This window comes from Aphanomyces invadans (assembly GCF_000520115.1).
Source record: "Aphanomyces invadans strain NJM9701 unplaced genomic scaffold supercont1.30, whole genome shotgun sequence".
In the NCBI taxonomy this organism is placed as follows: Eukaryota; Oomycota; class Saprolegniomycetes; order Saprolegniales; family Verrucalvaceae; genus Aphanomyces; species Aphanomyces invadans.
Window position 1 is genome coordinate 20,253 of NW_008580175.1, and position 24,218 is coordinate 44,470.

General features: G+C 51.8%; 9 protein-coding genes across 20 annotated transcripts; 7 read left to right on the forward strand and 2 right to left on the reverse strand.

Moving 5' to 3' along the window:
• The first annotated feature begins 1,102 nt into the window (after positions 1-1,102).
• Positions 1,103-5,994, forward strand: H310_11131. 2 transcript variants are annotated; one of them, XM_008877688.1, is made up of 7 exons: positions 1,103-1,201; positions 1,242-1,464; positions 1,516-2,150; positions 2,193-2,225; positions 2,270-3,055; positions 3,105-4,242; positions 4,292-5,994. In XM_008877688.1, the coding sequence occupies exons 1-7, from the start codon at positions 1,160-1,162 to the stop codon at positions 4,582-4,584; spliced, it is 3,150 nt and encodes a 1,049-aa protein (XP_008875910.1). In that variant the 5' UTR covers positions 1,103-1,159; the 3' UTR covers positions 4,585-5,994. The 2 variants fall into 2 exon arrangements, with proteins under 2 accessions (XP_008875910.1, XP_008875911.1); XM_008877689.1 differs by having other exon boundaries at positions 1,252-1,464.
• On the reverse strand, positions 4,686-5,980 carry H310_11132 (hypothetical protein). Its single transcript, XM_008877690.1, has one exon. The coding sequence runs from the start codon at positions 5,959-5,961 to the stop codon at positions 4,729-4,731; it is 1,233 nt and encodes a 410-aa protein (XP_008875912.1). The 5' UTR covers positions 5,962-5,980; the 3' UTR covers positions 4,686-4,728.
• Positions 5,995-6,535: 541 nt separating the features above from the next.
• Positions 6,536-7,954, forward strand: H310_11133 (hypothetical protein). The gene has a single exon (XM_008877691.1). It carries the CDS (start codon positions 6,559-6,561, stop codon positions 7,795-7,797), a length of 1,239 nt encoding a protein of 412 aa, XP_008875913.1. The 5' UTR covers positions 6,536-6,558; the 3' UTR covers positions 7,798-7,954.
• Positions 7,955-8,084: 130 nt separating this feature from the next.
• On the forward strand, positions 8,085-9,488 carry H310_11134. 2 transcript variants are annotated; one of them, XM_008877692.1, is made up of 6 exons: positions 8,085-8,627; positions 8,669-8,721; positions 8,769-8,837; positions 8,884-9,004; positions 9,052-9,094; positions 9,139-9,488. In XM_008877692.1, exons 1-6 carry the CDS (start codon positions 8,109-8,111, stop codon positions 9,300-9,302), a joined length of 969 nt encoding a protein of 322 aa, XP_008875914.1. In that variant the 5' UTR covers positions 8,085-8,108; the 3' UTR covers positions 9,303-9,488. The 2 variants fall into 2 exon arrangements, with proteins under 2 accessions (XP_008875914.1, XP_008875915.1); XM_008877693.1 differs by having other exon boundaries at positions 9,052-9,488.
• A 22-nt stretch (positions 9,489-9,510) lies between these two features.
• H310_11135 (ATP-dependent Clp protease, ATP-binding subunit ClpX) lies at positions 9,511-11,563 on the forward strand. The gene is made up of 4 exons (XM_008877694.1): positions 9,511-10,056; positions 10,110-10,642; positions 10,698-10,742; positions 10,789-11,563. Exons 1-4 carry the CDS (start codon positions 9,549-9,551, stop codon positions 11,518-11,520), a joined length of 1,818 nt encoding a protein of 605 aa, XP_008875916.1. The 5' UTR covers positions 9,511-9,548; the 3' UTR covers positions 11,521-11,563.
• Positions 11,564-11,689: 126 nt separating this feature from the next.
• Positions 11,690-13,075, forward strand: H310_11136 (hypothetical protein). The gene is made up of 4 exons (XM_008877695.1): positions 11,690-11,844; positions 11,900-11,981; positions 12,023-12,857; positions 12,915-13,075. The coding sequence occupies exons 1-4, from the start codon at positions 11,728-11,730 to the stop codon at positions 12,991-12,993; spliced, it is 1,113 nt and encodes a 370-aa protein (XP_008875917.1). The 5' UTR covers positions 11,690-11,727; the 3' UTR covers positions 12,994-13,075.
• On the reverse strand, positions 12,944-16,004 carry H310_11137 (hypothetical protein). 8 transcript variants are annotated; one of them, XM_008877697.1, is made up of 11 exons: positions 15,911-16,004; positions 15,443-15,856; positions 15,216-15,392; positions 15,096-15,167; positions 14,599-15,048; positions 14,468-14,553; positions 14,266-14,416; positions 13,782-14,215; positions 13,535-13,739; positions 13,058-13,490; positions 12,944-13,010 (listed from the first exon to the last, which is right to left on the reverse strand). In XM_008877697.1, exons 1-10 carry the CDS (start codon positions 15,986-15,988, stop codon positions 13,059-13,061), a joined length of 2,499 nt encoding a protein of 832 aa, XP_008875919.1. In that variant the 5' UTR covers positions 15,989-16,004; the 3' UTR covers positions 12,944-13,010; position 13,058. The 8 variants fall into 8 exon arrangements, with proteins under 8 accessions (XP_008875919.1, XP_008875918.1, XP_008875921.1 ...); XM_008877696.1 differs by having other exon boundaries at positions 12,944-13,490; XM_008877699.1 differs by having other exon boundaries at positions 13,058-13,739.
• Positions 16,005-16,087: 83 nt separating this feature from the next.
• H310_11138 (hypothetical protein) lies at positions 16,088-19,904 on the forward strand. 3 transcript variants are annotated; one of them, XM_008877705.1, is made up of 6 exons: positions 16,088-16,663; positions 16,716-16,861; positions 16,920-17,446; positions 17,492-17,570; positions 17,613-17,652; positions 17,715-19,904. In XM_008877705.1, the coding sequence occupies exons 1-6, from the start codon at positions 16,301-16,303 to the stop codon at positions 18,090-18,092; spliced, it is 1,533 nt and encodes a 510-aa protein (XP_008875927.1). In that variant the 5' UTR covers positions 16,088-16,300; the 3' UTR covers positions 18,093-19,904. The 3 variants fall into 3 exon arrangements, with proteins under 3 accessions (XP_008875927.1, XP_008875926.1, XP_008875928.1); XM_008877704.1 differs by having other exon boundaries at positions 17,492-17,652; XM_008877706.1 differs by having other exon boundaries at positions 17,492-19,904.
• A 1,206-nt stretch (positions 19,905-21,110) lies between these two features.
• On the forward strand, positions 21,111-24,189 carry H310_11139 (BUB protein kinase; the record flags this gene model as incomplete). Its single annotated transcript, XM_008877707.1, has 8 exons — positions 21,111-21,265; positions 21,319-21,517; positions 21,561-21,718; positions 21,768-21,874; positions 23,170-23,249; positions 23,301-23,432; positions 23,480-23,551; positions 23,599-24,189. 8 exons carry the CDS (start codon positions 21,111-21,113, stop codon positions 24,187-24,189), a joined length of 1,494 nt encoding a protein of 497 aa, XP_008875929.1.
• Positions 24,190-24,218: the final 29 nt, after the last annotated feature.

Below are 24,218 nucleotides of genomic sequence, written 5' to 3' on the forward strand. Positions count from 1 at the left end.
ACGCCTTGACGATGGCTCCATCCACTTTTACCAACACAAGTATGTCTCTGATATACGTGCTAAGCATGGTCTTTCTGATTGCAACCCAATCTCAACGCCTCAAGACACTGGACACTCTGCCACTTCTGTCTCCTCCGCTGTCTAACGATCGTTTGCCTTCGCAATGTGGCGGGGACTACTCTACCTCACCCCGACTACGCGTCCCGACATAGCGTACACTGTGACATTACTCTCAAGATACCTTAATGATCCAGCTCCGAACATCACCAAATCGCCAAGCGCGTCCTACGCTACTTGAAAGGAACTCAAGACTTTGGCCTGCTTTACAAGAAGTCCTCCGACGAAGCCTTTACGCTCGAACTCTATGTTGATGCCGACTACGCCAACGACAAGACCACTCGCCGTTCAACGTCTGGATACTTCCTCTTCCTCAATGGATGTCTGGTCAGTTGGAAGTTCAAGCTTCAAAACATCGTCGCTCTATAGACTTCCAAAGTCGAGTACATCTCCATGTCCTATAGTTTGCAAGAAGCTCTTTGGCTCAAATCAATCCTTGAAGAACTCAAGCTCCGATCAAGTCACCAACTCACGAAGCACATCGACTTGCGTCACCACTTCATCCGTGACCTCGTCAAGCAAAGTATCATCAAGATCAAGTACTGCGAAACCAACTCGATGCTTGCTGACATGCTCACGAAAGCTTTGCCGCGACCCAAGTTTGAAGAACACAAGGCGCGAATTGCCACCTCTATCTCTTCATGCAACAATCAAGAACGTCACGATTAGAGGGGAATGTTGAGCCACATCGGCGTGTATCCACAAATCAAATATCGCCTTAGGCCACGTCATACATAATCTGTCCATTCTGCATTCTACATGAGCCTAGCGCAAGTGAAAGCTAATGGAAGCCACATCGCCCTAGCGCTGCCTAATGCAGAAGTTGTAGAAAGCGAACATTTTCGTAGTCTAGCTTCACTTCGGCTCAATCAATCACTGTCCAATGTGCATTCAATTAGGTAAATGTCCATTTTGCTAGTTCGCAACTCGAAGGATTGTCTATCATTGGACAAAAATCTGCATACAAAAGACTAGTCATTTTCAACAGGATTTGTGGTTCCGCACACCGCCTCGGCGTGTCCAACCTACGCCGAGCGGAAGTATGAGCGACAACTCTGACATCTCTATGAATTGCTGGGCATTGGTACGACGGCGTTACTCTTGTCTATGCTTGACTCCTCCAGGGCGAACTAGACGTCCTTGACTACTGCATATTGGAGCCATCCGGAGCGAACGTTGACGTTTCTGCCAGAGTGAACTCTTTGCTTGCGTGCTCCTATATGCCTCCCAACACGAAGTGGATACCTCCAGCAGTCGTCACTGTCGGCAATGCAATCTATCTCTTCCTTATCAACGTGGAGAATCGACGAGACGACTTGCTTCAGTCGCTATCAGTTGAATTTCGTGGTATGGCGCACTCAATACTTTGAGACGTGGCCTGATGCTTCCATTCCGCAGACGTTCGCGAGCACGGCACTTGGCGACGAAGCGATGGCATGGACTTGCCTCCGTCAATCCGAAAAGTGTTTCTGAAAGCTGTTGAGCGGCAAGTCGGAGAGTGGATCGTGCAACATTCTTCATTCGCTTGGACACCTACTGGAACAGACCCCTTCGATCGCAAGCCCGCTGTCTCAACGTCGAATGAACTTTTTCTGAGTAGCGAGCCAACTTTTGAGTTCCGAACGCTGTCGTCGAACCGCAAAGACAACTGGTCTACCCTTCGGGACGACGAAGGCCATCGCCCGTCCATCCGAACCAAAGTTGTCTTATCCAGGGCGGCCCAGCTGCTAGTGTTTGCTGTAGTTGCTACCAAGCACGATTGGGCTACCAGTGACAGGTTTTCGTTCATGCGTACGCATGGCCTTGCGCAACTGACGAGCAGCAAGGTTGATGTTTGGGACATCGGGGACAACGGCATTTTCTCCTGTGATGTGCTGCCCCGACTTGTGGAAAAAAGCCGATGCAAGCGACCTCGCGAAGAGAGGAGTCGAGATGCCGAAATTCCAGTCGACGTGAAAGAAGTCGAGGACGTCGACGACGACGACAAAGATGACGACGACGATGCGCCAGGACACGATATCCCCGATAAAAAGGTGAACATGGCCAAGTTTGGTAGCGATCTTAACATAGTCTAGAACCCCCTCCTTGGCCAATTTGACCCCGACGAGGTACGTCGATCGCAAATATGATTTTGGTTGACCACTTCCAACAGGAATTCCTCGTTCCAGTTGCTCCAGAGTTGCCGTCAAAGGGGCGCGACGTGTTCGTAGAGTTTCCACTCGACTGTGGAAGTGTGGGGACCCTCAAGCGCGCTCGACACGTGCAGCCCTTCCTTCGGAAATTGAAACGAACCAAGCGAAAGAAGGACGAGGCGAAGGACAACCCGCTCGCGACGTTGGCCCGTGTCAAGGTTGTGGACCACGAGCCCAACATCGAAAACATGCCTATGCCCCTCACGTCGGTGGCACCTGCGTCTCGGCCGTACGATCTCAATCGACAAGCGCTCGAGTGGCTCGCCAGTGACTCGCAAGCTGAGCTGTCGGCGTCGAAGAAAAGCAGCGCCGCCTGCCCGTACGACCGAGTCCTGACTGCGCATGCGTACAAGACGACGTCGACCGTCGCTGCTGACGCGCGATATTTAAACTGCAATGTGATTCCTCCGCCAAATAGTCGAGTCAAGGTGCAAATGCCAGATTTCCGATATGTGAATACGGTCACATGCGCGCCTTCCCCGTGTCTTGTCGACGACAGGTCGGACGAAGTGACTGGCCTTCAGATGCTTGCAAAAACGTCAATCGTGGGATGGTGGCGCCATGGAGAACAGGCAGACAACGGTCCCGTCGCATCTGAACACCAAGTCCGAGTGCTCGAAGCGTTGGTGAAGCCACACTTGCAGTCGCTGAGCCAACTCTACGGATTTGGGGCATCGAAATGGTTGAATGTTCACGACTACCTCATGCAATCGACGACGGACCAAGGTGCTGAAATGGAAAGTCAAGTACGAGAGTCACCTTCATTTGGTCGAGCCTGATCGCGCGTCCTGCTAGGAGCTGAAAATCCCGTCCTTTCTGGCGTCGAAGGCGGACTCCCTTGTCGCTATGTCGCCGTCCTTGCTCCCAGAGTGGAGCCTGCGATCTTGTAACCCTCTCAGCGGACCAAAGCCCGTGCGGTACGGGATCATCTGTCCCCATACCTCAAACGACTGGGTCGCATCGCTTGCCACTCGTTACATGTCGTCGCTCCGGTCTTCTTACGTCAATGCAAATTTGGGGTCGCTGGCCGCATGCGACCTCAGCACCCTTGATCATCGCGATGCTGGGGTTGTCGACGTCGACAACGCATTGCTCGTCATCCACAAATCGGACGACCCCAACAAGCCCTTCAAGACCTACAGCGAGGCCGCGTCGTGCTTTGACCGATGGAGCCATGCGTCTGGTGTCCGCAGCACAGTGTTTGTCGTGGCGCCATTTGGCAGGAAGTTTTCACGCCGATTGTCTTCTCTCTACGGTGCATTATCGCGACGCGGTCGTAGCGGCAGGTCCCCATCGAACCACGTCTCGTTTCACGTTGTTTATGTTGAAGATTTGGTCGAAACGTGCGTCCATGTTCAGCCAACGTACTTTCGAGAGCAGTCGTTTGCGCTGTACGACACTCTTCCGACCAGTGTCCCCACTGGCCATTCGGAAGATGTCTCCCTGAGCTTTCCCGCTGGGTTGGTGAATAGAATGTACCAGTTGGCCGACTCCACGGACACCTTTCAAGTGCTCCTGGGGTATGCCGTTGTCAATGGGTGGCTCGTCTCGGCCGTGACCAACTCCAGTGGTCGCACCTTGACTTCGGACGCCGTCTTTATTGACTCGTTTGAGCTCAAACAGTCGGATATGGAGGTGCTCGTTGACAATGCGCTCGCTTTCTTGTCGGTTGTGCGTGACGACGAAGACGTACCAGGAGCTTTGGTCGCTACAAAGTTAGGTGCATTGAGCGAACAAGAAGTCGCTGCCTGGCACGACGTGTGGAAGACCAAGTCAACATCCGCCAAAGCTGCCACGTTCGTCAAGCAATTGGTTCTGTCGTCTGCACAAGTCGATCGCGACATTCGATGGAACAACTTGCGGGACCAAACGGCAACTGCATGTGCCGTCAAGAACGTTGGTATTGTCCTTCCGCCAAAGCTTGAAACAAATAGTACGACAAGGCCGTGTGCTTGGACAAGAGGAGTTAACGGCAGGTGTAGGCATGCTCAGTCTAAGCGTTCCGCATCCGACCCAGCACACGTTGCAACTTCGAGTCGAATCGCTGGTCGACCCGTCAACCGGCAACGTTACGGCGGGCTTTACGATACAACTGCTCAAGTGCTTTCACGAACTGGCATGGCTCACTGTGCACCCCACAACGATGCACCAAATGTCAGCACTTCCACTGCATTTGTTCGCGGTCGAGAAAATGATGGCGCTTGCCGCGACTTCACCCCCGGATGGGACTGCAAGTCATCCAAACCCAGAGGACGCCGCGAGAGCACGATCATAACATTGCTTACGAGGGCTCGCCCCGCACTGCATTTGTACCAACCACAATTCCAAGCTTCAGTGCTTTCATCACGACACTGAAGTGGTGCTTCATGAGGCGAGTCACTGAAAAGTACACCAAGATAATGTTAAAAATCAATGCGAGTTAGAGCAAGTGAGACTTGCGCAGCTCCTTGTACTTTCGGTACACGTAGAACGAGCCCGCGAGAACTCCCGACGACACTAACAGAAACGGCACTTGCCACCCGCCGGCAGCTTCAACCTTGCCGGACACCTGGCCATGCACTTCCTTCTCCAAGTCCAACGCGGCCGAATCGAGACGCGTGTTGACTCTGAGCTTCATGTACGCATCCACTCGCCTGTTCATGTCCGCGAGCTTTTCGTGGATCTCGATCTCCCTCAACTTGACCTTCTGAATATTCTTGGTCGTGCGCTCCTTCAGTGCGACTAGCTGATGCTCGAGGTCGACGCGCGAGTTCTCGAGCGATTTTTCCAAAATGATCAGCTTGCACGAGTTGTCGCAGTGGTCGCTCTTCAATATACCGTGATGCTCTTTCGAGTAGTTGTTCCAGTACACGTCCGAGTCGGCCATTTGCATATGAATATCGTCCGCGTCGGAAAATGCCAGGAAGCTCAGGATGTCGTGGTTGTCAGCGAGACCACCCGTCGACCCCGTGATACCCAGCGACACGTTCTGCAGCCAGTCCGACGGAAGCGGCAAATCGCCTTCGTAACATGACTTCCACTCGGCCGTCGACTTGGCGTCCACTTCCAGCTTCAATTTGACGCCATCCACCACGACACGCAGGCGCGACGAGCTGAAAACAGGGTCAAAGTGGGCGCTGTCTTCGTGGTAGCGAAGCGCGGCGTCGCACCCGATCTTCGTCTCGTCTTGCAAGACTTCGGTGGTCTTCGTCCCGTCGTTGATTTGGATCGTCACGTCCTTGTGGCCACCCTTGTGTTCCGAATTGACAAACGTATCGATGATGATGCCAACGCCAAAGTACTTGTCCTTGAACCCATGGTTGTCGCCGTCTTCGTGATGAGGTGAGTTGGTCAACCACAACCCGATACCGTCACCAAACCACTTCTGGCCTTGGCCCGAAATGCGAAATTGCAGCACAGCAGAGAATGTGTTACGTTGCAACGGCGCGTTGTTCCACACATGGCCATGCTTGCTTTGACGGTCGGGAGTCAATCGGATGAAGTTTGTGAACACTTCCGTGGAACCGCCGTTGGTCCACGTGGAGTTCACAATGCGTTTGCCAGTCCTATCAATGGTTTTGAACGGAGCCGCGAACGAGTGTGCGTCCAGCTTGATGCTGGCGCATTCAAGGACAAAGGCAAGCAAGCACGCCAAGATGACGTGGACTTTCATGAGAATTGACCTTCCTGGCGAATTGGGTTGTGCTTGGTCCTCCAAATTAGCACATTGTTTTTCTCTCTCATGCGGTAGATCGTACGTCAAAATATACAAATTCATTTGCATACAAACTATACGTTTATTGGTACGTACAGAACGTACGACATACGTATCATGAGTAAATGATGGAAGTGGCAGAGAAACCTTATTTAATGGAAGAGACAACGGTCATTTGCATGCCATCGTCCTCGTCCTGTTCGGCCGACGGAACATGCGTGAACACAAATATTGTCGTCACGTTTCTCTCCTGCCTCGCAATATAGTGCCTCTAGATATCCTGCATTGTGTCGCAACGACCAGACATGTTGAGGCGCATACACTTGTGTTATCCCCCTGCTATCCATGGATTTCGAGCCACGTGTCTTACACGCCTGATACGCTCAAAATATGCCGAATATAGGCATATAATGGGAATTGGAAGTTTTTCAAAATTTTCGCCCGATATTAGTAGAGACAATTGAGCTATTTTGACGAATTTCGCTCCACCTGCGTTATCCGGACCCGTAAGCATCTCTAGAGTGTGTGAATTCTCAAATTGCTGCGGTCGGAACCATGGCAAAGCTGCATCTCCTCCCGCTGTTCATGCTACTGGCGCTGAGCATTACGACCTGCATTGCTGAGAAAGTGGTGAGTCTGTCGTTTGATGGTCCCTACGACAGCGTGGATACCAATGGGCAACGCTACATAAACGGAACGTGGATCCATGGCGGGTCTACAGAAGTGAAGAAGAATTTCATCCGTCTCACTCCTGATCGACAAGATAAGAAGGGATACATTTGGAACAACCAAGTCATTGGCCGTGACTCGTTCGCCACGGTGCTGACTTTCCGCATCTCTGGCCAAGGCAAGAAGTGGTTTGGAGATGGCATTGGATTGTGGCTCACGTCAAGTCAAAACTATGTGTACGGCGACAACCACGGGTTTGACTCCGATTTCAGAGGCGTGGGCATCATTATCGACACATTTAACAACCCAGACCACAAAGGCGGTCACAAGGATGTGTCTGTGCAAATCAACGACGGGTCCAAGACTCTCCAACAGCTGAACGACGAAACCAAGGTCGGATGCGACGCCGCGCTGCGCTACCACGAAGAAAGCGCTGCATTTAACGCTGCCCATAGTGCATCGCGCATCAAGGTGAAAGTTGTCGGGCAAATTCTGTCCATTGAAGTCGACGAAAAGAACACTGCTGCGTGGAAGCAATGCTACGAAACAACTCTCCCCTTCAGCGCTGACTGGCTGCGAACTTCCACTTTGGGCATCACTGGCGCCACAGGTGGCGTTGCCGACAACCATGACGTGTTGCGCCTGGCCACATATGAAGACCCCATGGACAAGGACATTGACGAAGCCGACTCGGCCACGCTGCTGCAAAACCTGTCCAAGGACTACCGTAAGTGGCTCGTCGAACCGTCATGCCAATCGGACTGCCGCATCGCCGTCCTCACCACGCAAATCGAAAACTTCCGATTGGAATCCGAACACGCTCTGACCGATTTGAAGGAAAAGACGGCCAACACAATCGGCAAGCTCCGCGACCAAGAGCAAGTCAACGAGAATCGCCTCGAGAAAATCTACCGCCGCATTGTTGCGGTCGTGGACAACAAGGTACAAGAAACAGTCGCCAGCACCGCCAACCAGGTCAAGTCCAAGATTGATGAAAAGGTCAAGAACGTGTCGGTTGGGGGCGGGTGGAAGCTCCCATTCCTCGTGCTGTTTGTTGTGTTGGCCGTAGCTTCGGGTGTGGCGTACCAAAAGTACCAAGCGCTGCGAAAGAGTCACCTCCTGTAAGCGCGGCGGAGGAAACTAACCAAACATTTTTGTGATTCTACCGAATTCGCATTTGCTTTCTAGGTCTGTCCCTCTCATATCGCAGGCGAATATCGACATTATAGAAATTACAAATATAAATGAATCTGTATTTAATACATTTTTCTGGAGTAGGGCAATTCAACTCTAATTTTATTCGAATTTCACGTGTGACCGTGCCATCAAGACCACAATTAGTCTGACTTGTAGATTTAGTACTACTACAATAGGTACTAACCGGCGCCGTTCATATATGCCGCAATCACCAATTCGGCGACACGAATTGGACCAACATGCGCGGAATCCAACACGTTGTCGTCCTGGTTGCACTAGCCGCCGCATATGCTGCAGCCCAGGCAATCGCCCAAAACGATGCCTTCGCTCTTGCCGATGAGGATCACGATGGTGTCTTGCAGCGTCGAGAGTTTGTGAAGTGGTCGAACAAAATCCGTGATGCAATCAGCCCCCTCCTAGCCTCGGATGACAGCGCTGTTGCTCCACCTTTCGTCACGAACGAGCGTGTCAAGTATGATCCCACCGATGATGTCAACTCCGGTGCGAAGCGTGTAAAGAGCTCAGTGAACAAGTTCTGGTCTGGCTTTATCAGCGGCATTGTCACGATTTGGGCCACAGAAGTCGGGGACAAGACGTTTTTCATCGCAGCCATTTTGTCCATGAAGCACGATCGTATTGTTGTATTTGCCGGCGCTATCAGTGCGCTCATTGTGATGACAGTGCTATCCGTGGTGCTCGGTGGAGTCGCTGCTCTCTTGCTGCCGCCATGGATGACGCACTATGCTGGCGCATGTCTGGTACAAGCCTCTCTTGCCATCGCATCCTTACATTGCCCTAGTTTGTGCTGTTCGGCGTGAAAATGCTATACGACTCCAGAGAAATGAACGCCAAGTACACGATTGAGTTTCCCTTCCTTGTAATTGAGCATCGACCTGTAGCGGTCCGTCCGACGAGCTGACCGAAGTCGAGGAAGAGCTCGAGGGAAAGAAGACTGCCGAGGATGCTGGGTACAGTGGTCCAATTCCCGTTTTGATGTGTCATCTGTGCAACTAGTGATGCCGAAAAGGGAATTGCCCAGCCTGCCGCTGCCCTCGCTGTTCCGACGACCGCTTTTCAAGTGTTCTCGCAAGGGTTCTTGCTCACGTTTCTTGCGGAATGGGGCGACCGATCCCAGGTATGGTTTATCGTGTACTATTTTCAGTCGTCTAATGCGCTCGGTAGATCGCAACGATCACATTATCTGCGTCCAATGATGCGTTTGGAGGTATGGACACAGTGTGACGAGGTCATTTGATTATCTTCTCGCAGTGACTTTGGGAGCCATCCTTGGCCATTCCATGTGCACGGGGCTGGCAGTGGTCGGCGGCAAGTTTTTGGCCTCGCGGATCTCGGAAAAGACTGTTACGGTCGTTGGTGGAGTCATGTTTTTGATCTTTGCCGTCCATGCCATGGCCTTCCCCCCGCAAGAATAGCCCTCGACAGCACTTGAGCGTCTAGTCGACTACAATTAACACCGCGACGCTCGTGCGTCTGTACCCGTTGGGGCATCGTTACCAAATTGCATCGCCGTGATGGTCGTCGTGTGGTCTTGTGGGCCGAAACGAGCATTTCGAAGGATATAATGCTGTTTAGTAATACTAAACGGCCAGTCTTCCTAGCTATTCATTCGCCAGTCGTGATTGGAGTTTGAGGCTACAAGAAACTTTGAACAAGCGAAAATGGCGGTTGTGGCGTTCCTTGGCAAACGCATTCCACGCGCGGTGGCGAGACGCAGCGCCATCCATCACCGCGCTTCGAGTGTGGCGGCTACAGCGGCACAGGATGCTTTACGGACGCACAGGTTTTCACTGCATGCTCGTGTTGCTGGAATCGATAACTTACCGAAGAGTCGCCGGAGTTCAACCTTGATCTCTGCTCGTCGATTTTCGGCGTTCTCGTCAGGAGAAGGCTCTGGGATTTTACCATGCCCTCAATGTGGAAATGGACTGAAGCTTTCAGTTGCGGTGGCTGCGCCCAACGTCATGGCCAAGGCAAACGTCGTTCCGCCTCATCAGTCGGACGACTATGCCGCCGCTGCCAAATTGTCCGAAGGCGACATCATTTCGTGCGAAGAATGCAAAGGTCACTTCGTGGTCAAGTCTACTGGTGGACCCAGCTCGGGATTTTCGACTTATGGTGGCGACCACACATCGCACATGTCGAATGTTTCAGGTCCCAGACTCACGAGTACGCCTGCCAAAGTTTTGATGTGTTGAAGGTGATTGACGTGGGTCTTTCAGGCGAAAGTGAGTACAACCGAATTGTTCATCAAGGAACGGTCGCACCTGCAGTGCAGTCAGAACGACAGGAGCAAGTGCTAACTCCTCGGCAAATCTTCGACGGTCTCAACACCTACGTCATTGGCCAAGACGCCGTGAAGAAGGCTCTGAGTGTTGGTGTACATAACCATTACAAGCGACTGAGCATGCACGCCAAGAAGAAGAAGGCCAGTGCAGAGCAAAACCGAGGGACGATCCATTCTTTGGGCCACGGGGTCCATGTCGAAGCCATCAACGCCGACCCACGCCTCGAATCCCGGCCCAAGGCGGACGAGGTCGAGTTGGACAAGACCAACATGATGATTGTGGGCCCAACTGGCTCGGGGAAGACCCTCATGGCCAAGACTCTGGCGCGTATGGCCCAAGTGCCGTTGGTAATTGCCGATGCAACTTGCCTCACGCAAGCTGGTTATGTCGGGGAAGACGTCGAGTCGATTTTGTTCAAGTTGTACCAGGCAGCCAACTACGACGTCGATGCCGCTCAACGAGGAATTGTACGTCGCCGCCACGTCAACTGAAGGCGTCGGCGGCTAACAACTCAATGTGTAGGTCTACATCGATGAAATCGATAAAATCTCGAGAAAGAGCGAAAACGTATACGGCATCGCACGTGGCCATTTTCTCACTCTTTCGTCAATAGGTCAGCATCACGAGAGACGTGTCAGGCGAAGGCGTGCAGCAAGCCTTGCTCAAGATGCTGGAAGGATGCGTCGTGAACGTCCCAGAGAAGGGCGGACGAAAGAACCCGCGAGGCGAGTTCATTTCGATCGACACGACCAACATCCTATTCATCTGTGGTGGCGCGTTCGCCGGCCTCGAGAAGATTGTATCTCGACGAACAGCGAGCTCTTCCATTGGGTTCGGCGCCCGCATGCCCAACACCAAACTTGACGAACTGGACAACATCGGGCAGCTCTTGACCCAGTCGGAGCCTCAGGACCTGGTGTCTTACGGGCTCATTCCAGAGTTCGTCGGTCGCTTCCCCGTCGTGGTTAGCACGCTGGGTCTCTCCCAAGACGAGCTCGTACGCGTTCTGACCGAGCCCAAGAACTCGCTTGTCAAGCAGTACCAAGCACTGTTTGCCCTAAACGACGTCGAGTTCCATGTGTCGCGGTGTGGCTTGGAGGCCGTCGCTGACCTTGCTGTCCAGCGAAACACGGGAGCGCGTGGTTTGCGTGCGATCTTTGAGCGTGCTTTGGTGGAAACGATGTTTCACATCCCGGACATGCCCAACGTAAACGCGGTGTACGTCGACTCGGACGTGATTGCCGGCCGAAAGCAGCCCGTCCTCATTCGAAATGACGTATCGTTGGCCGATTACTTGAGCGAGAAAGACAAGGCGTACGAGGTCGAGCACCCCGCTGCTGCTTAGAAGACGTGTATCTTTAATGTACAAACAACTATCCACTTGAAAAGAAATTCCCCACGCAAACTCTGAACGCAATGCACTCGAAGAAATACGGCCTTGGAAAGGTGTTTCACTCAGTTGAACACTTGTCTAATTTTAGCGAGCTGTTTTTAGCCTTCTCATGGGGCGCCTCTGCTCCAAAGGTGCTTGAATCGCCCAACACAAGCGGCAATGGTTTTGCCCGCGATGAACGTAGATGACCCCGACGTGCGTCGGGCAGAGGCTCGAAGATCTCGAGACAACGAACGCGTGAAGAAGCTGCATGACGGCCGCTTGCGTAATAACGGAGTAAGGGAACTCGACTTGAACGAGATAGGGGACCTCATGCACCACGTCTCGTTAGGCGGACATCATTGGGATTAAAAACCAAATTGTTGAAAAGGAAGCCCGCGCCGCCCGAGAAGCGCAGGAGGAGCAGCAGCACGGTACGACCTAGTCGTTTTCTTCGTGGTAACATGTTTCGCAGTGCACGAGCAAGAGAGCATCCGCCGGTACATCAGTCGAGTCGAAGCTGACGAAGCAGCCCAGCGACATGAAGAAGCAGTACGACTTCGACAGGAGTGGCTAAGCCAGAGTCTGACTCGTGGCGAACGCCGGGAGGCGGATATTGCCCGGAAAGAGATGTCGGCGCTGAATGTCGACGATTGCTCGGTCGCATCGGCTCAAAAGTTCGACGGCGAAGACCTTGGACGGCATGAACGGCGCCGCCTTCAAGCATCCCAAGTACGCGAGTGGACGCAGAGTCAAATTGCGGCGAAAAACGCCAAGGCGAGTGACGACAAGGAGCGCGACCGCCATTACGATGAAACGATGCGGGGAGTGAGCGATTTGCAGCAGCAAGCGGAAGCCGACTACGAGCGAGAAAGGGCAAAACAAGCCCTTGAGGTGCGGCGATACAACGAGGCCATGGCAAACGCGCTCAAGGAACAAGGGGTGGCGCAGCACGAGCTCAATGATATCATCGATCGAAGCGAGATCCTAGCGACTGTACAGAGCGATTTCCTCAGTGAAAACGCTCTACAAGCCAAACTGGCCAACCCAAACCGCGTGCGTGTGGATCACTGGAAGGGGTTGTCGAAAGACGAAGTCAAGAAAATCGTGCTGTCCAACAATGACCTCCTCACTGCCAAACAAAAGCGACATTGCCTCGAGAAGGAGTCCGAGTTGTTGCAACATCAAGCAGAGGATGGAATCCGTCGGCAGTTAATCGAAATCGATTACGACGCGGAGAAGCAGAAGGCCCAAACACAGCTCGAAATCCAGCAAACCCTCAAGCGACAAGCGCTAGAAGCCAAAGAAAGGTACGGCACAGATTCTTTGGCCACCCAATTCCTGAGGATGATGCCTTGTCGTCATAGGGAAAAAAAGCAAAAAGAGCAATCCCAAGGCAAGATCGAAAAGAGCTTTTTCAACTCGTTTGGAAGGTCATTCCGATAAAGCGGCGTAGTTGCATTCTAAAGTGAATTGATATCCCTCGTTGCATGAAACATTTCGAACATACCCTACTGTGTCCCAAAGCACCTAGCTTGATCATCGTTGCTGTCAAGGCGTCGCATGATTCCATCCAACAGATTGCACACGTTGTCCACGATAGCAGTCGGGAAGGTGTCGTCGTCAATTTGGTGAGCTCTCATCATGCAGAATCGCTTGACCTTGGCGCATTGTGTCCCGAGGCGGTCCAATTGCACTTGCGCTTTACTCCGCTTTCGCTTGTTGTCACCAAGCACTTTTTTCTCGTGTACCATGTCGATGTATTGCAATACCATCGCAATGTGTTCCGGATTGAAATCTTGTGTGACGTCTTCGGATTCGACTGGCAAGCTGGATTCGGACAACACAAGCCACAGGGCTTCCAATGCAGTGCAAGCGATGGGCCAGTCCGCGGACGACAGTAAAATGTTGATGAGTTTGCAATACTGCAGCCAAATTTTCCTCTAGAAGAAGAGATCAGCACATGTGACCAGGAAAGAAATACCACCGCTTCCACGGTGCAAGGGGGCACTTGAATATTTGCCAGCCACTTCAAAAGTAATGCTGAGTGCATTTTCAGGGCTGGGATGTTCGACATGCGTAACATAGCTTCCAGTACAAGAATCAAGTGGTTATCTTGATTTCGCCTGAGCCCGGGATGGAACGTCGTCAACAAGTACTTGATGGATTGAACGATACGGCGCTGAATATCACTGCGCCAAAATTGTCACAACAATCAGTCACTGATAGCATACCAAGCTTCTGATGTCGTTTTGGAGAGGCGGCGCAAAACTTCTACGAGCATTGGCATGGTCTGGGCAATATAGCCTTCAACTTCCTCCTGGTCATCTGGAGCCAATACGTTGAACTGGGTGGACGAAAAGATGGTTCGAAGGATCAGCAAAGTAGCGTCAACAATCCGCCAAATGCCTTTGTCGACAGGACTGTTTTCTTCGCACGCTTGTTCGATTATGTTGACAGCAGTTCCACAGCACTCGAAGCTCATCGCCAGAAAATTTTCAACGAATGTCGAGCGCCATAATACGTCCACACCATCGATGAAGTTTCCAACAACAGTTAGTCTTTCAAGCAGAGTCAACGTCGCTTCGGCAGCAAGACTAAAGTCGTAGCTCGGGCCATCAGCACACATGTTTTCAACCACAGTGGTGCAGCGATTGATGCAGAGAGTCTATTTACAATTGAAATACCGTTTTCATATCGTGAATTGCATACAACTACCTTTTGTGCCAGTGTCATGGCGGGATACATGTCAACAAGTAAATCGCTCAGAACGATTCGATGAGCCTTAACGAAGTTTTCGTTGTTGGAGCACGTGAGGTCCAGGAGCAGATGTATAATCTCGTCGCCACAGGCTTCGTTGTACGTGTTCCTAAACGACGAGCCATGTGAACCTTAAAAACGTCGCATGGCATTTTGATACCACAAGCAGAGAGCTTGAATCCAGAGGCGACGACACAAATGTCGGTGGCCGCTTTGGTCTTTGAATGTTAGCTGCAGAAGGCGCGTCTGCAACCGCATCAGGTCCTACTTCACGCTTCACTTTGTTCCCACCTGAAGCTCTGTGGATCCTCGTTGATATGCGTCAAAGTACAGTCGCAGGGTAGGTTCAACCAAAGTCATCGCGAGCGTGACATTGTCGTTCAAGGCAGAAAGTGCTTTCACGATGCCATCAAATGCAGCGACATGACGAAAAAGCTGTACTCCTCGATTGTCGTGGTCCGTGTCAACAGAAAACCATGAATACACCACGAGGAGATGCAAAACTCGTTCAGGCGGAAATGAGGCGTTGGAGTCCACAAGGTCGAGAAAGCTCATCTCAAATGCTGTGGCAAAAGATCTCTTCGAAGGCCCACCAAATGAAAAGGACGTTTTGATGACATTTGTCGTATCGTCGATCAGGCATGACCAGTGCTTTTGACAACTTGCATCAACGTGAGACAAAGTTCGATGGCAAAACATGACGCCAAGACATTGGCCCATGCACTCCCAGTAGTGGTCGATCTAAGTTGGTGGGCATCATTCCAAGAACAACGCAGTAGTCCATCTACCTCTTGTTGTGGTAGGACATTTGCGAACGTGTGAAGCAAACCCTGCAACGCTTTGAACAGTACCCTTGCACCCTTGACATGGAACTTAGCCACATCCAATCCCAGCGTTTTAGCCCATACCTGGATGTTGTGCGCTATGGTGGTGCTGTCCACCGAGGCAGACAGTTGGCAGCGGTCAATAAAGCTCATCGTATCCAGGATAGTGAACTCGACATGCATGAGGAGTTTGGAGATTCCAGATGCATTTTCAGGGGTCGCGATGAAGGAACTGAACGTTTTGCACAGCTTTGTGACATTCTAGGTGCAGAGCGCATGACACTTAATCGAAATGGTTCAAGTGATCGTACCTTCCAGACTGTGACAAGCCGATTTAGGTCGATGACTCCATCGTGCGAACGTACAGACGGTTGAAAACTAAACAAAATTTGGAAACTTCGACGTAGCTCTTCAACTTCGGGGCACATTCTTGGTAGAGCGCTGATAGATGCTGCGTGCGCGTACAAATACGAGCAGCTTGTCAAGAACGACTGATGCATGAAGTGTTCTTGGGGTTCGTGGAGCGTGTCACGGGCAAAGTCCCGCTTTGCTCGCATTATCAGCGTGGTGATGCATTGCAGGACTTGGTGGTCTACTGTCGAGCTAGTAGACGCCGCTTTGGACAGTACACTGATGAGTTCTTCTTGATCACGAACGTCGTTCACCGTGTCGTCACTTGGCTTGGCCAGTGCACGGACGAGAGATGGAAGCCTGGACCATGGAAGCTTCCCGAAGTGTTACTATAAGCATATACTCATGCGAAGTGGGCATGTGCTTACCTCGATTAACTCTTGTTCATTGACCCTCGTGTTCATCACGGAGCTGTCGGAATCTTCGACTTGTGATGCTTTTGCCATTGCATGTAGTTCGCGGTATTTTCAAAAGCATAGTACCATGTCTAGTAGACTATTAGTAATTAAATTAGTAATTAAACTCTACTAAGAGAAAGGGCGATTTTTGCACAACACACAGACCAAGTCGGGGCCACAGGGCGATGCTTCCGCGACGATGCAGCAGAGTTGGCCACTTGAAGGGGTTTGATGAGAAAGGTCGAAGCTCGGGCAACATGATGAACCCTCCAGATGAAACCAATGGTCGAGGGAGGAGCTCTGTGTCTCAATTTGTATCAACCATCAGGGTAAATCGTAGCGGGGCTACAGCATTTTTTCATGGCAGCAAAGGACTGCAGTCGTCATGCACGTGGCGCCTTGGCAGCTCACTTATATCACCAAGCTGGGTCAATGTTCAACTTCGTTTACAAAAATAGACCACCAGAGGTGTCCTCGGTGCTGGATGCCGGCTCAATATCTCCGCTTCCTTTGGCAATGTCTCTGCGGCGTCTGGGCGATGCACCTTTAGCCCAAGTCATCGATTCGCTGACCATGGACGATGTAGCAATGCTCATGTTCGTCAACCACAAATTCCACACACTGGTTCTGCGGTCGTTGGAAGGAAAGTGCAAGCTCTCTTGCGTCCTTGAACACCTGCCTGCGCTACTGGTGGCGCATCGATTCCAAGCCCCAGTTCCACATGTACACTCTGTTAATGCACTATGTGTAGTCTGACATGTGTGCACTATGGTAGACCTGGGTGGCACTTTATCGAACATTCGCGTGTCTGAATCAATTCAGATGGGCGCGATGCCCCATAGAGATGTCCAACGCGCTGACATCGCAAAGCATTGATCGATATGAGTACACAATCGATACCACGGCCCAACTACTCACACGGTAGCACTCCAATTCCCTCATATCGAAACTGCGTTCTCCAACCAGAGGCGTTTGCAAGGTGTGGTGGGCATTACCGCTTTGAAGTATGGACGCTTCCGATCTCATCTATTCAATTAAGTCGTAACGACAGCGATGGGGCTGGCGGCCACGACATACCGTTCACGATCAATATCAAGGGCTGGACAAGGCTAAACGTGGCCGGTACTGAGCCCACACCGCGGCGACACCACTCGGCAACGTGGCTCCCGACGAAACTTGTCGACCAGTCTCTCACCCGAATACGGCGATTGCTGATCTTTGGTGGACATGCAGAGAGATACCCATTTCAGCCGTTTAATGATGTCGCGATGTGCATCGAAAACGACGCCTGCGACTTCCCGACCGACGTTCAAGGTGACTCGATGACGGACATTCCCTTCGGAGTGACGTGGATGATGCCCGAGATCTCTGGTCAAGCCCCCTTCCCCCGCAGCGGCCACGTCGCCACTCTCATTACACGACAGGCCGTTGCAATCTCTGGTGGCAGCCACGGAGCTTCCCCCATTCCGGCATTCGAAATCCACTTGCTTCACATCGACGACGACGGTAAACTCATCGAGTCTCGTTTCCTGCCAACACAATGTGACCCAGGCTTTTGCTCCCTGCGATGGTCCACCCCATCTTGCAAGACGTTCTGTCCCCGCGGTCGGTCCTTTCATTCAGTGTTTCGGTACTACATCGATCAAGAAGGCAACTATAAAACAGCCATTAGGCTATCGTCATGTTCATACGTTGTGTTTGGCGGCAAGCAGGCACGTAAAACAGCTTTCCCTCGTGCCGGTCGCATCTTCACCACGACGACTACTTCACGTAGATTGGAGATACCACCGGCCTGTACGACGCCCATCAGGTTGCCATCAACATTGAGGAAAATTCCTGCGCTTGGTCCCACGCGCGACTCCAAGGCGAATTGCCCGCGCTCCGCCGAGGACACTCGGCGACGTCCATCGGGTCGAAGCTGCTGCTAGTGTTTGGCGGAGAATTGAAGGAATGTGGCTCGTTGGACGGGACAGCGTACCTTTTCACGGCCAAAAGAATGCTCTGGCGGCGCATTGACGCTCCTGGAGACTGCCCATGTCCCCGCCGCGGACATGCTGTGCAGTACTCTGGAACGAGCGTCATCGTCAAAGGTGGGTTTGGATCCGACCACGACAAGCTGCCCATGTCTGACGCACATATGCTCGTGCTATAAATTCATCACGGTCGCACCCAATTCTGAATCTCCTGCCAACAAATCTTGGCCAAATGTGGTCGCATGGTGGTGGTACCCTTCGTTGTTGACGCTGAGAAGACGATGCTCGTCATCGTCGTCTTGGTACATGAGAATAGCCGGCATCGGCATCGGGATGTCGTGCGGCAAAAACACCAGCGAGTCATCCGTAGCTGTCGACGCTGCCACGTGCTTTCGTTTTTGCGCTTGAACATGAGCGCGCACGGAATGGCCGCACACTACTTTATCCGAAAACAACTCGAGCGCCTTGGGCGAGATCGCCAGGAGTTGCTTCATAAATGCATCCAACGCGGGGGGATAATACATGTTTTGCTTCCCCGCCCCACGCCGCTGTTTTTCCTTCAAATGCATGAGGCTTTCGTACACGCCTTCTAGGACAGGATAGTTGCGAAAGGCGCCGGTGATGCCAAACCGGGCAACTTTGAGCCAAAAGCACGCGCTTGAGTTCGCCATCACGTTACCATTCGCGTTGAGCGCAAACCACCGCAGCGTTGCGTTCTTGGAAATTTTGTGCATGACGGGGTCGGTCGTCATGAATTGATTCGGGATAAATCGAATGTTGTCCAAGTTGCGTGTCTGTCTGCGCGCTCTGCTCACGGCCGATCGAAAGCTTGCGTTGCGGTGGAGCGCCATGCAGGCAGCACACGCCTCCGCGTGCCGAACACACATCCCCATGCACTTCATACTTCGCACACACTCGCCGGCCTTGTCGATTCTCCAAATGGCTTCGCGGTGGACGGCGTCCATGAGCAACTGCTGCTGGTCGACACTGAGCGAGTGCGATATTGTAACTTTTCCCTCGACGAAGTGTGCCGGAAAGAGTTCTCGGGCAATTACGTGGCGAGGGCGGCTTCCGCCAGTCATTTGTAGGGAGTTCTCAACGTAGGACGCCACCAACAGACCTGGACATGGGATTTTTTCATTTGGATGCTGTCTGGCGTAGTGTTTCCACTCCAATTCGCGCTGGGTGATGAGATCTGCAGCTGACGTCGGCACTGCACCATCGGCGTTGTCAAGAGATGGGCTATCTACGCCGAGAGTTTGGGATGGTGGAACTTCCAAAAGCAGATCTGTCTGCTCTGGCGGGTCAGTCGACGCTACGAGCAACGCCAGCAACGAGTTTGGATGGGATTGAGCCACCTTCTTGGACGAATGCCGCTTCGATCGCCTGCAAAAGTGCTGCTGGAACAACTCGCTCGCTTCGGCTGAAATCTCTCCGAGTGACGAAATAAAGTCGTCAAGGGCTGGCGCGTATGGCATGTTTTGCTTCCCAACCCCGCGGCGCTCCTTTTCCTTGAGGGTGACAATCCACTGTAGCAACCCAATGACCACTGGGGAGTCTTGGAACGCATGTGCCATGCCCATCTCGGCCACAGACAGCCAGTAGTAGTGCGGATTCACTTCGTCCTTGTTGTAGCATGCTAAGAGCTGCCGCAACTCGCGCGCGTACGAATCGGCCATGGTTGTGTCTGCCAATGGCAGCTTGAGGCTTGCGGACGAGAGCTGGACCGTTCGAGGGATGAATTTGGGATTCCGGGTGGATTTGACCCCCCTCAATGAAATGGCCGTCCGGAAGGACGGAATCGCTCTGAGGTTGGTACAATACTGACAGGGCTGCCTCACGTGATGTTTCATGCGTGCGACGCCAGCACACTGAAAGCTCCGAACCGTCGCCGCTTCCTTATCAATCCACCACAACGCTTCTTTCTGTACGGTGTCGTGCACGAGCTTCTTCTCGAAAGGACACAGCGCAGTACTCATATCGCACTTGGCCGACGACTGGAAAAGATGTGGAAACAATTCTCTCGCGATCTTAAACTTGGGCCGACTCCCCCCCGTCAATTGCACAGCCGACGTCACGTAGTCGATCACGTCATTGCCACGAAGACCGGGACATGGAGACAAGTCAGCGCTAGCGAGCTCTGTGTTGGACGGGGTGAGCGATGGGGTCTTCACTTTTCGAGGACGCTTCTTCCTTCCACGACAAACGCCGGCTTGGAGATGGTCTTTGAAGGAATCCACATGCCATGGCTTTTTCAACTGGACGATACATCCACACAACCCACGCACCCATTGACCGCCACTGGAGATGCAGCTGAAATTTGGGTGGGCCTTGAGCTCACGGATGCACGTTAGCTTCATGTCCATCGGCGATTTGATTGTCTCGCCTTCGGCCAGCGTTTCTTCGATGTTTAGAATATCTTGAATTTCAAGCGCAGAATGGGAAGGGGTGGCCAGGGTCGGTCCAAGAGCGCCCATCGGCTTGACGCAGTTTCGGCTGGTTGTATGCTGCTCGTACTTTAGAATGTACCATGGCGGATTCAGCCGCACAATACGGCCACACTTGCACGTCACCTCACGGCCATTCGAGGTGACACTCAACACCATGGGATGATCTAGTATTCGCTTTCTCTTGTCCATCCGCGAATCGAAGCTTTGCGCCTCAACATTCATGCTTGAGCTTGGCGGCATATTGACGTTGTGCACTGTATTGGTCGAATGTACTGGATCAACGGCAGAGCCTGGGAATTTCAAGTTTGTTGTGTTGCCCTCCACACAAAGTCCTGAAAACTCGACAATGTTGGCCACGATGGGTGCATCAGTCTTGCCACTTTGATGCGAATTATCGCTATCCGAGCGATCACCACGGTCTGCTTGGTGCGCTGAAGCACTAGCCGTTTCTGCTTCGCTCTGGAGACCCAGTTCCGGTATACTCTCGCTGCAGCCGGTGCTGTTGGTCTCGCTTGCGCCAGTGCTGTGCCGCACGCAGTTCGATTGACGGAAGAAGCGACTGACGTTGGTATTGCCATGAGGATTTCCCGCGCCATTCACACCGCAGTCCACGTAGTCCAGCTCATGTTCGTCCATGTTGAGGTGCACGACCTTTTTTATCAGGACGTCCGGATAAAGTGCCTTCGTCCGGATACACAAGGATTTGAAATTTGAATCCAGTGAGTTTCGAACTCGAAGCACAACGCGATGCAAGCCTTGGAGGAGTGCGAAGCGTTTGCGTGGGAACGGTCCAAGGAGAACGTTGCCCCTGTTCACTGCGGACGGAATGTAGACAAGCTGAATGTAGTGCTTGCGGAAGTCGACTCGTCCAACCACCATTCGAAATTGATCAGCCAGGAGAGGTGAGTACAATGCAATACAATGCGATACAAATGCAGTCAAACTGATTGCATAGAGAGCTGCTGCACAACATTGCTACGTACTGCGGCGAAGACCCTCTTATGAGCTGGTTGGAGTATTACAAGTGGGTTCAAGAGTATTTTCCTTCCGATGTGAAGAAGATCTTGGCTGTGTTGGAGCAAATCACGCACGAATTCAAGGGCAACAAAAAGTACAGAAATGATGTCCGATACATGAAACTTTGGGTTGCTTACGTAAGTTGTCAGAAGCACTCGTTGTGAATTAACCCTTACCTAGGCTGACAAAGTCGAGAAACCGCTCGAGGTATTCATGTTCCTACACAAACACAAGATTGGAGACAAGCTGTCATTGTTCTACATTGCGTGGGCATTTTTGTGCGAGAAAAGTGGCAAGATCAAGGACGCAGAGACAATTTTCAATCGCGGCTTTCAAAAGTACGAGTTGTTGCCAGGCCATTCTCGCCGATTCAATAGCCGTTTGTAGAAACGCAGAACCGCGAGAAACGCTGAAGAAAAAGTACGACGAATTCAATTGCCGAGTAATCAAAGCATGGACGAAGAGTTCGGAGGACAACTACGAAGGAAGCCAGCGTAAAAAAACTCGCACTTCTTCGACGCATGGCAAGACCATTCTACGACCAACTCGCGGCACCTCGACAACCCCAACCCCGCTTGAAAATCTGACCAACACAATGCACACCAAGTCCCCTGATGTCACTTTCTCTATTTATACTGAGCCCAATACACCAAAAATCACAAGTAATGACGAAGGCACATTAAGGAGCAGTGCGTTGAAAGGATCTACCAGTGGCGACAGAGTCGGCAGCTTGCACCCTGGTACTGTTTCCCGCGCTCCACTCACCATCGACGACAATCAACTGCAAACTGCGAGAAAACGTCCTCACCCCACTTCTGAAGTCAAGACCAGTCAACGTGAACACGCCAAACCGAAAGACATATTTCGATTCAACGAAGGCATGCTGCGAGATGTTGACGGTGCGGAGTATTGCTTTGAAGAGCTCCGTGCAAAGAGATACGAGTCGAAAAACAAACCTGCTCCAAGCGCTTTCCTTGTGAATGCTGCCGACTATATGTCGTCCAACGTCCCTTCAGGAAGTAGTGACCCGCTCCAACAAGCAGCTCTCCAAGATATTACGATTACCACAAAGCTGGCACTGAACGACATCAACGACATGTTTCGCAGTCCCATTAAACAGCCAGCGAATCAGTCCGTTCGCATCCCAAGGACAGAAGAGCCAATTATCCGAAAACTGCAATTCAGTTCTTTTTGCGTGGCGGAAGACAACGACGCGAAGGAGAATTTGCTGGTCAAGAGTCCTTCCCGATTCAAACCAAACAATGAAGAAAATTGCACTTCTCCCAAAAGCACCGAGGTATCGACTCAAGGCCAGATATCTGGTGCCACGTCTAGTCGATTGAAGAACAAGGATGTCCTTGGATTCAGCTACTGTCAAAGGTAGAGTGGTGTCGGCGTTTTGCGTTTCACCGATGACATTCGTTTAAATCGGTCATTAATGCAGTTTGCTTCATCTGCATTTACTGATCTCATGTTCGGACTTAACTGACACAATCGCATTCGCGGTATAGCATGACCACTTTGACATCAACGACTACAATGTACACTCAACCGAGAGCGCGAGAAACGCTAGACCCATACAACCCTGTACACCGCTACAAAATGGTCCAGTCGGAACACGTGGCTCTGAGTTTGTGCAGTATGGCGGATCGTGTAGTCGTCCACACTTGTGCATTCGACGCTCCCCTTCCAGTTGAAGTGGTCAGAGGGGAATTGAGGCTGAAGTCCCAAGTCACCATTCCGCTGTGCATACGTACTCATTGCAAATTTACTCGGCTCTTGGGCTCAGGGTCGTACGCATCCGTATATGCGTCACAGCTCGTTGAAGAAAGTTCGTCAGGGGATAAAATGACGGAAGTTGCGGTAAAGGTATGTGCTATTCGACAATTACAATTTCCTAGGTGCTGACGGTACACGAAGCATGAAACGAGGGTCGGGTATTTGCCATGGGAGTTCTATTGTGTCAACGAAATTATTTCAAGACTGAGCAAGGACGAGCAACACCCAAGCTTCGAGACTATCATCCGCATGTACACTCTGCATGTGTTCCAAGTACCCTCTGAATACGCGTGAATTCCTTGTTCACTTTTTCTGCTTAGAATGCTACGTTATTGATCCAGCAGCGCGGTGACAGAGGCACGCTTCATGGTCTCGTCAACAAGTATGCACAGGTACGTGTTTCCAAAATATGCATCGTGCAATGACAGGTATTGCCCAGCACGGTCGACGGATTCCTGAACAAATTGCCGTCTACTACGCGTATCAGATGTTTGCCACCGTCGACATCGTTCACAAGGCTAGATTTCTTCACGGCGACATCAAACCTGACAATTGGATCTTGGTCGACGGGCAATCCTATTGGGACACTCGCGAGACGTTCAGTACCGGCGCCGTGTGTTTGATTGACTTTGGCCGGGCCATTGACCTCGATTATTACCCGAAAGACTTTGCGTTCTGTGGTGATTGCCATGCGTCGGGGTTTCAGTGCATTGAGATGTTGACAAAGGAAACATGGACTTATCAAATCGACACTTTTGGCCTGTGCGCATCAATACACTTACTGCTCTTCGGCGATTATATGGAAGTCAAGTACATCAGCAAGACTGGCAAGTGGATGCCTAAGCGTCCATGGAAGCGGTATTGGCAGTGCCAGTTATGGAGCGACTTGTTTTCTACCTTTTTGAACATCCCTCCTGGCTCAACCACTCAGCCAAGTCTCCAGTGGTGGTGCTCCAAGCTCGAGCGCTACTTTACCGACAACGAAACCAATAAAACGGTGTGTCATGCCAATGCCGAAAGGGGATATTAACTTCGAATAGGATCTGCATCGACATTTAC

Excerpts from the sequence above, each read along its gene's own strand:
- H310_11131 (XM_008877688.1), top strand. The coding sequence starts at position 1,160 with ATGAGCGACAACTCTGACATCTCTATGAATTGCTGGGCATTG. Across the intron at positions 2,226-2,269 it reads GCCAATTTGACCCCGACGAG|GAATTCCTCGTTCCAGTTGC; the intron begins GTACGTCGATCG and ends CACTTCCAACAG. Across the intron at positions 3,056-3,104 it reads GTGCTGAAATGGAAAGTCAA|GAGCTGAAAATCCCGTCCTT; the intron begins GTACGAGAGTCA and ends GCGTCCTGCTAG.
- H310_11132 (XM_008877690.1), bottom strand. The coding sequence starts at position 5,961 with ATGAAAGTCCACGTCATCTTGGCGTGCTTGCTTGCCTTTGTCCTTGAA.
- H310_11133 (XM_008877691.1), top strand. The coding sequence starts at position 6,559 with ATGGCAAAGCTGCATCTCCTCCCGCTGTTCATGCTACTGGCGCTGAGC.
- H310_11134 (XM_008877692.1), top strand. The coding sequence starts at position 8,109 with ATGCGCGGAATCCAACACGTTGTCGTCCTGGTTGCACTAGCCGCCGCA. Across the intron at positions 8,838-8,883 it reads AAGACTGCCGAGGATGCTGG|TGATGCCGAAAAGGGAATTG; the intron begins GTACAGTGGTCC and ends CTGTGCAACTAG. Across the intron at positions 9,095-9,138 it reads GTCCAATGATGCGTTTGGAG|TGACTTTGGGAGCCATCCTT; the intron begins GTATGGACACAG and ends ATCTTCTCGCAG.
- H310_11135 (XM_008877694.1), top strand. The coding sequence starts at position 9,549 with ATGGCGGTTGTGGCGTTCCTTGGCAAACGCATTCCACGCGCGGTGGCG. Across the intron at positions 10,057-10,109 it reads TTCAGGTCCCAGACTCACGA|GCGAAAGTGAGTACAACCGA; the intron begins GTACGCCTGCCA and ends TGGGTCTTTCAG. Across the intron at positions 10,643-10,697 it reads ATGCCGCTCAACGAGGAATT|GTCTACATCGATGAAATCGA; the intron begins GTACGTCGCCGC and ends CTCAATGTGTAG.
- H310_11136 (XM_008877695.1), top strand. The coding sequence starts at position 11,728 with ATGGTTTTGCCCGCGATGAACGTAGATGACCCCGACGTGCGTCGGGCA. Across the intron at positions 11,845-11,899 it reads GCCGCTTGCGTAATAACGGA|GCGGACATCATTGGGATTAA; the intron begins GTAAGGGAACTC and ends ACGTCTCGTTAG. Across the intron at positions 12,858-12,914 it reads GCGCTAGAAGCCAAAGAAAG|GGAAAAAAAGCAAAAAGAGC; the intron begins GTACGGCACAGA and ends TTGTCGTCATAG.
- H310_11137 (XM_008877697.1), bottom strand. The coding sequence starts at position 15,988 with ATGGCAAAAGCATCACAAGTCGAAGATTCCGACAGCTCCGTGATGAAC. Across the intron at positions 15,393-15,442 it reads GGCTTGTCACAGTCTGGAAG|AATGTCACAAAGCTGTGCAA; the intron begins GTACGATCACTT and ends CTCTGCACCTAG. Across the intron at positions 14,554-14,598 it reads GAGGATCCACAGAGCTTCAG|ACGCGCCTTCTGCAGCTAAC; the intron begins GTGGGAACAAAG and ends ATGCGGTTGCAG.
- H310_11138 (XM_008877704.1), top strand. The coding sequence starts at position 16,301 with ATGGCAGCAAAGGACTGCAGTCGTCATGCACGTGGCGCCTTGGCAGCT. Across the intron at positions 16,664-16,715 it reads TCCAAGCCCCAGTTCCACAT|ACCTGGGTGGCACTTTATCG; the intron begins GTACACTCTGTT and ends GCACTATGGTAG. Across the intron at positions 17,447-17,491 it reads GCTTCACATCGACGACGACG|GCTTTTGCTCCCTGCGATGG; the intron begins GTAAACTCATCG and ends AATGTGACCCAG.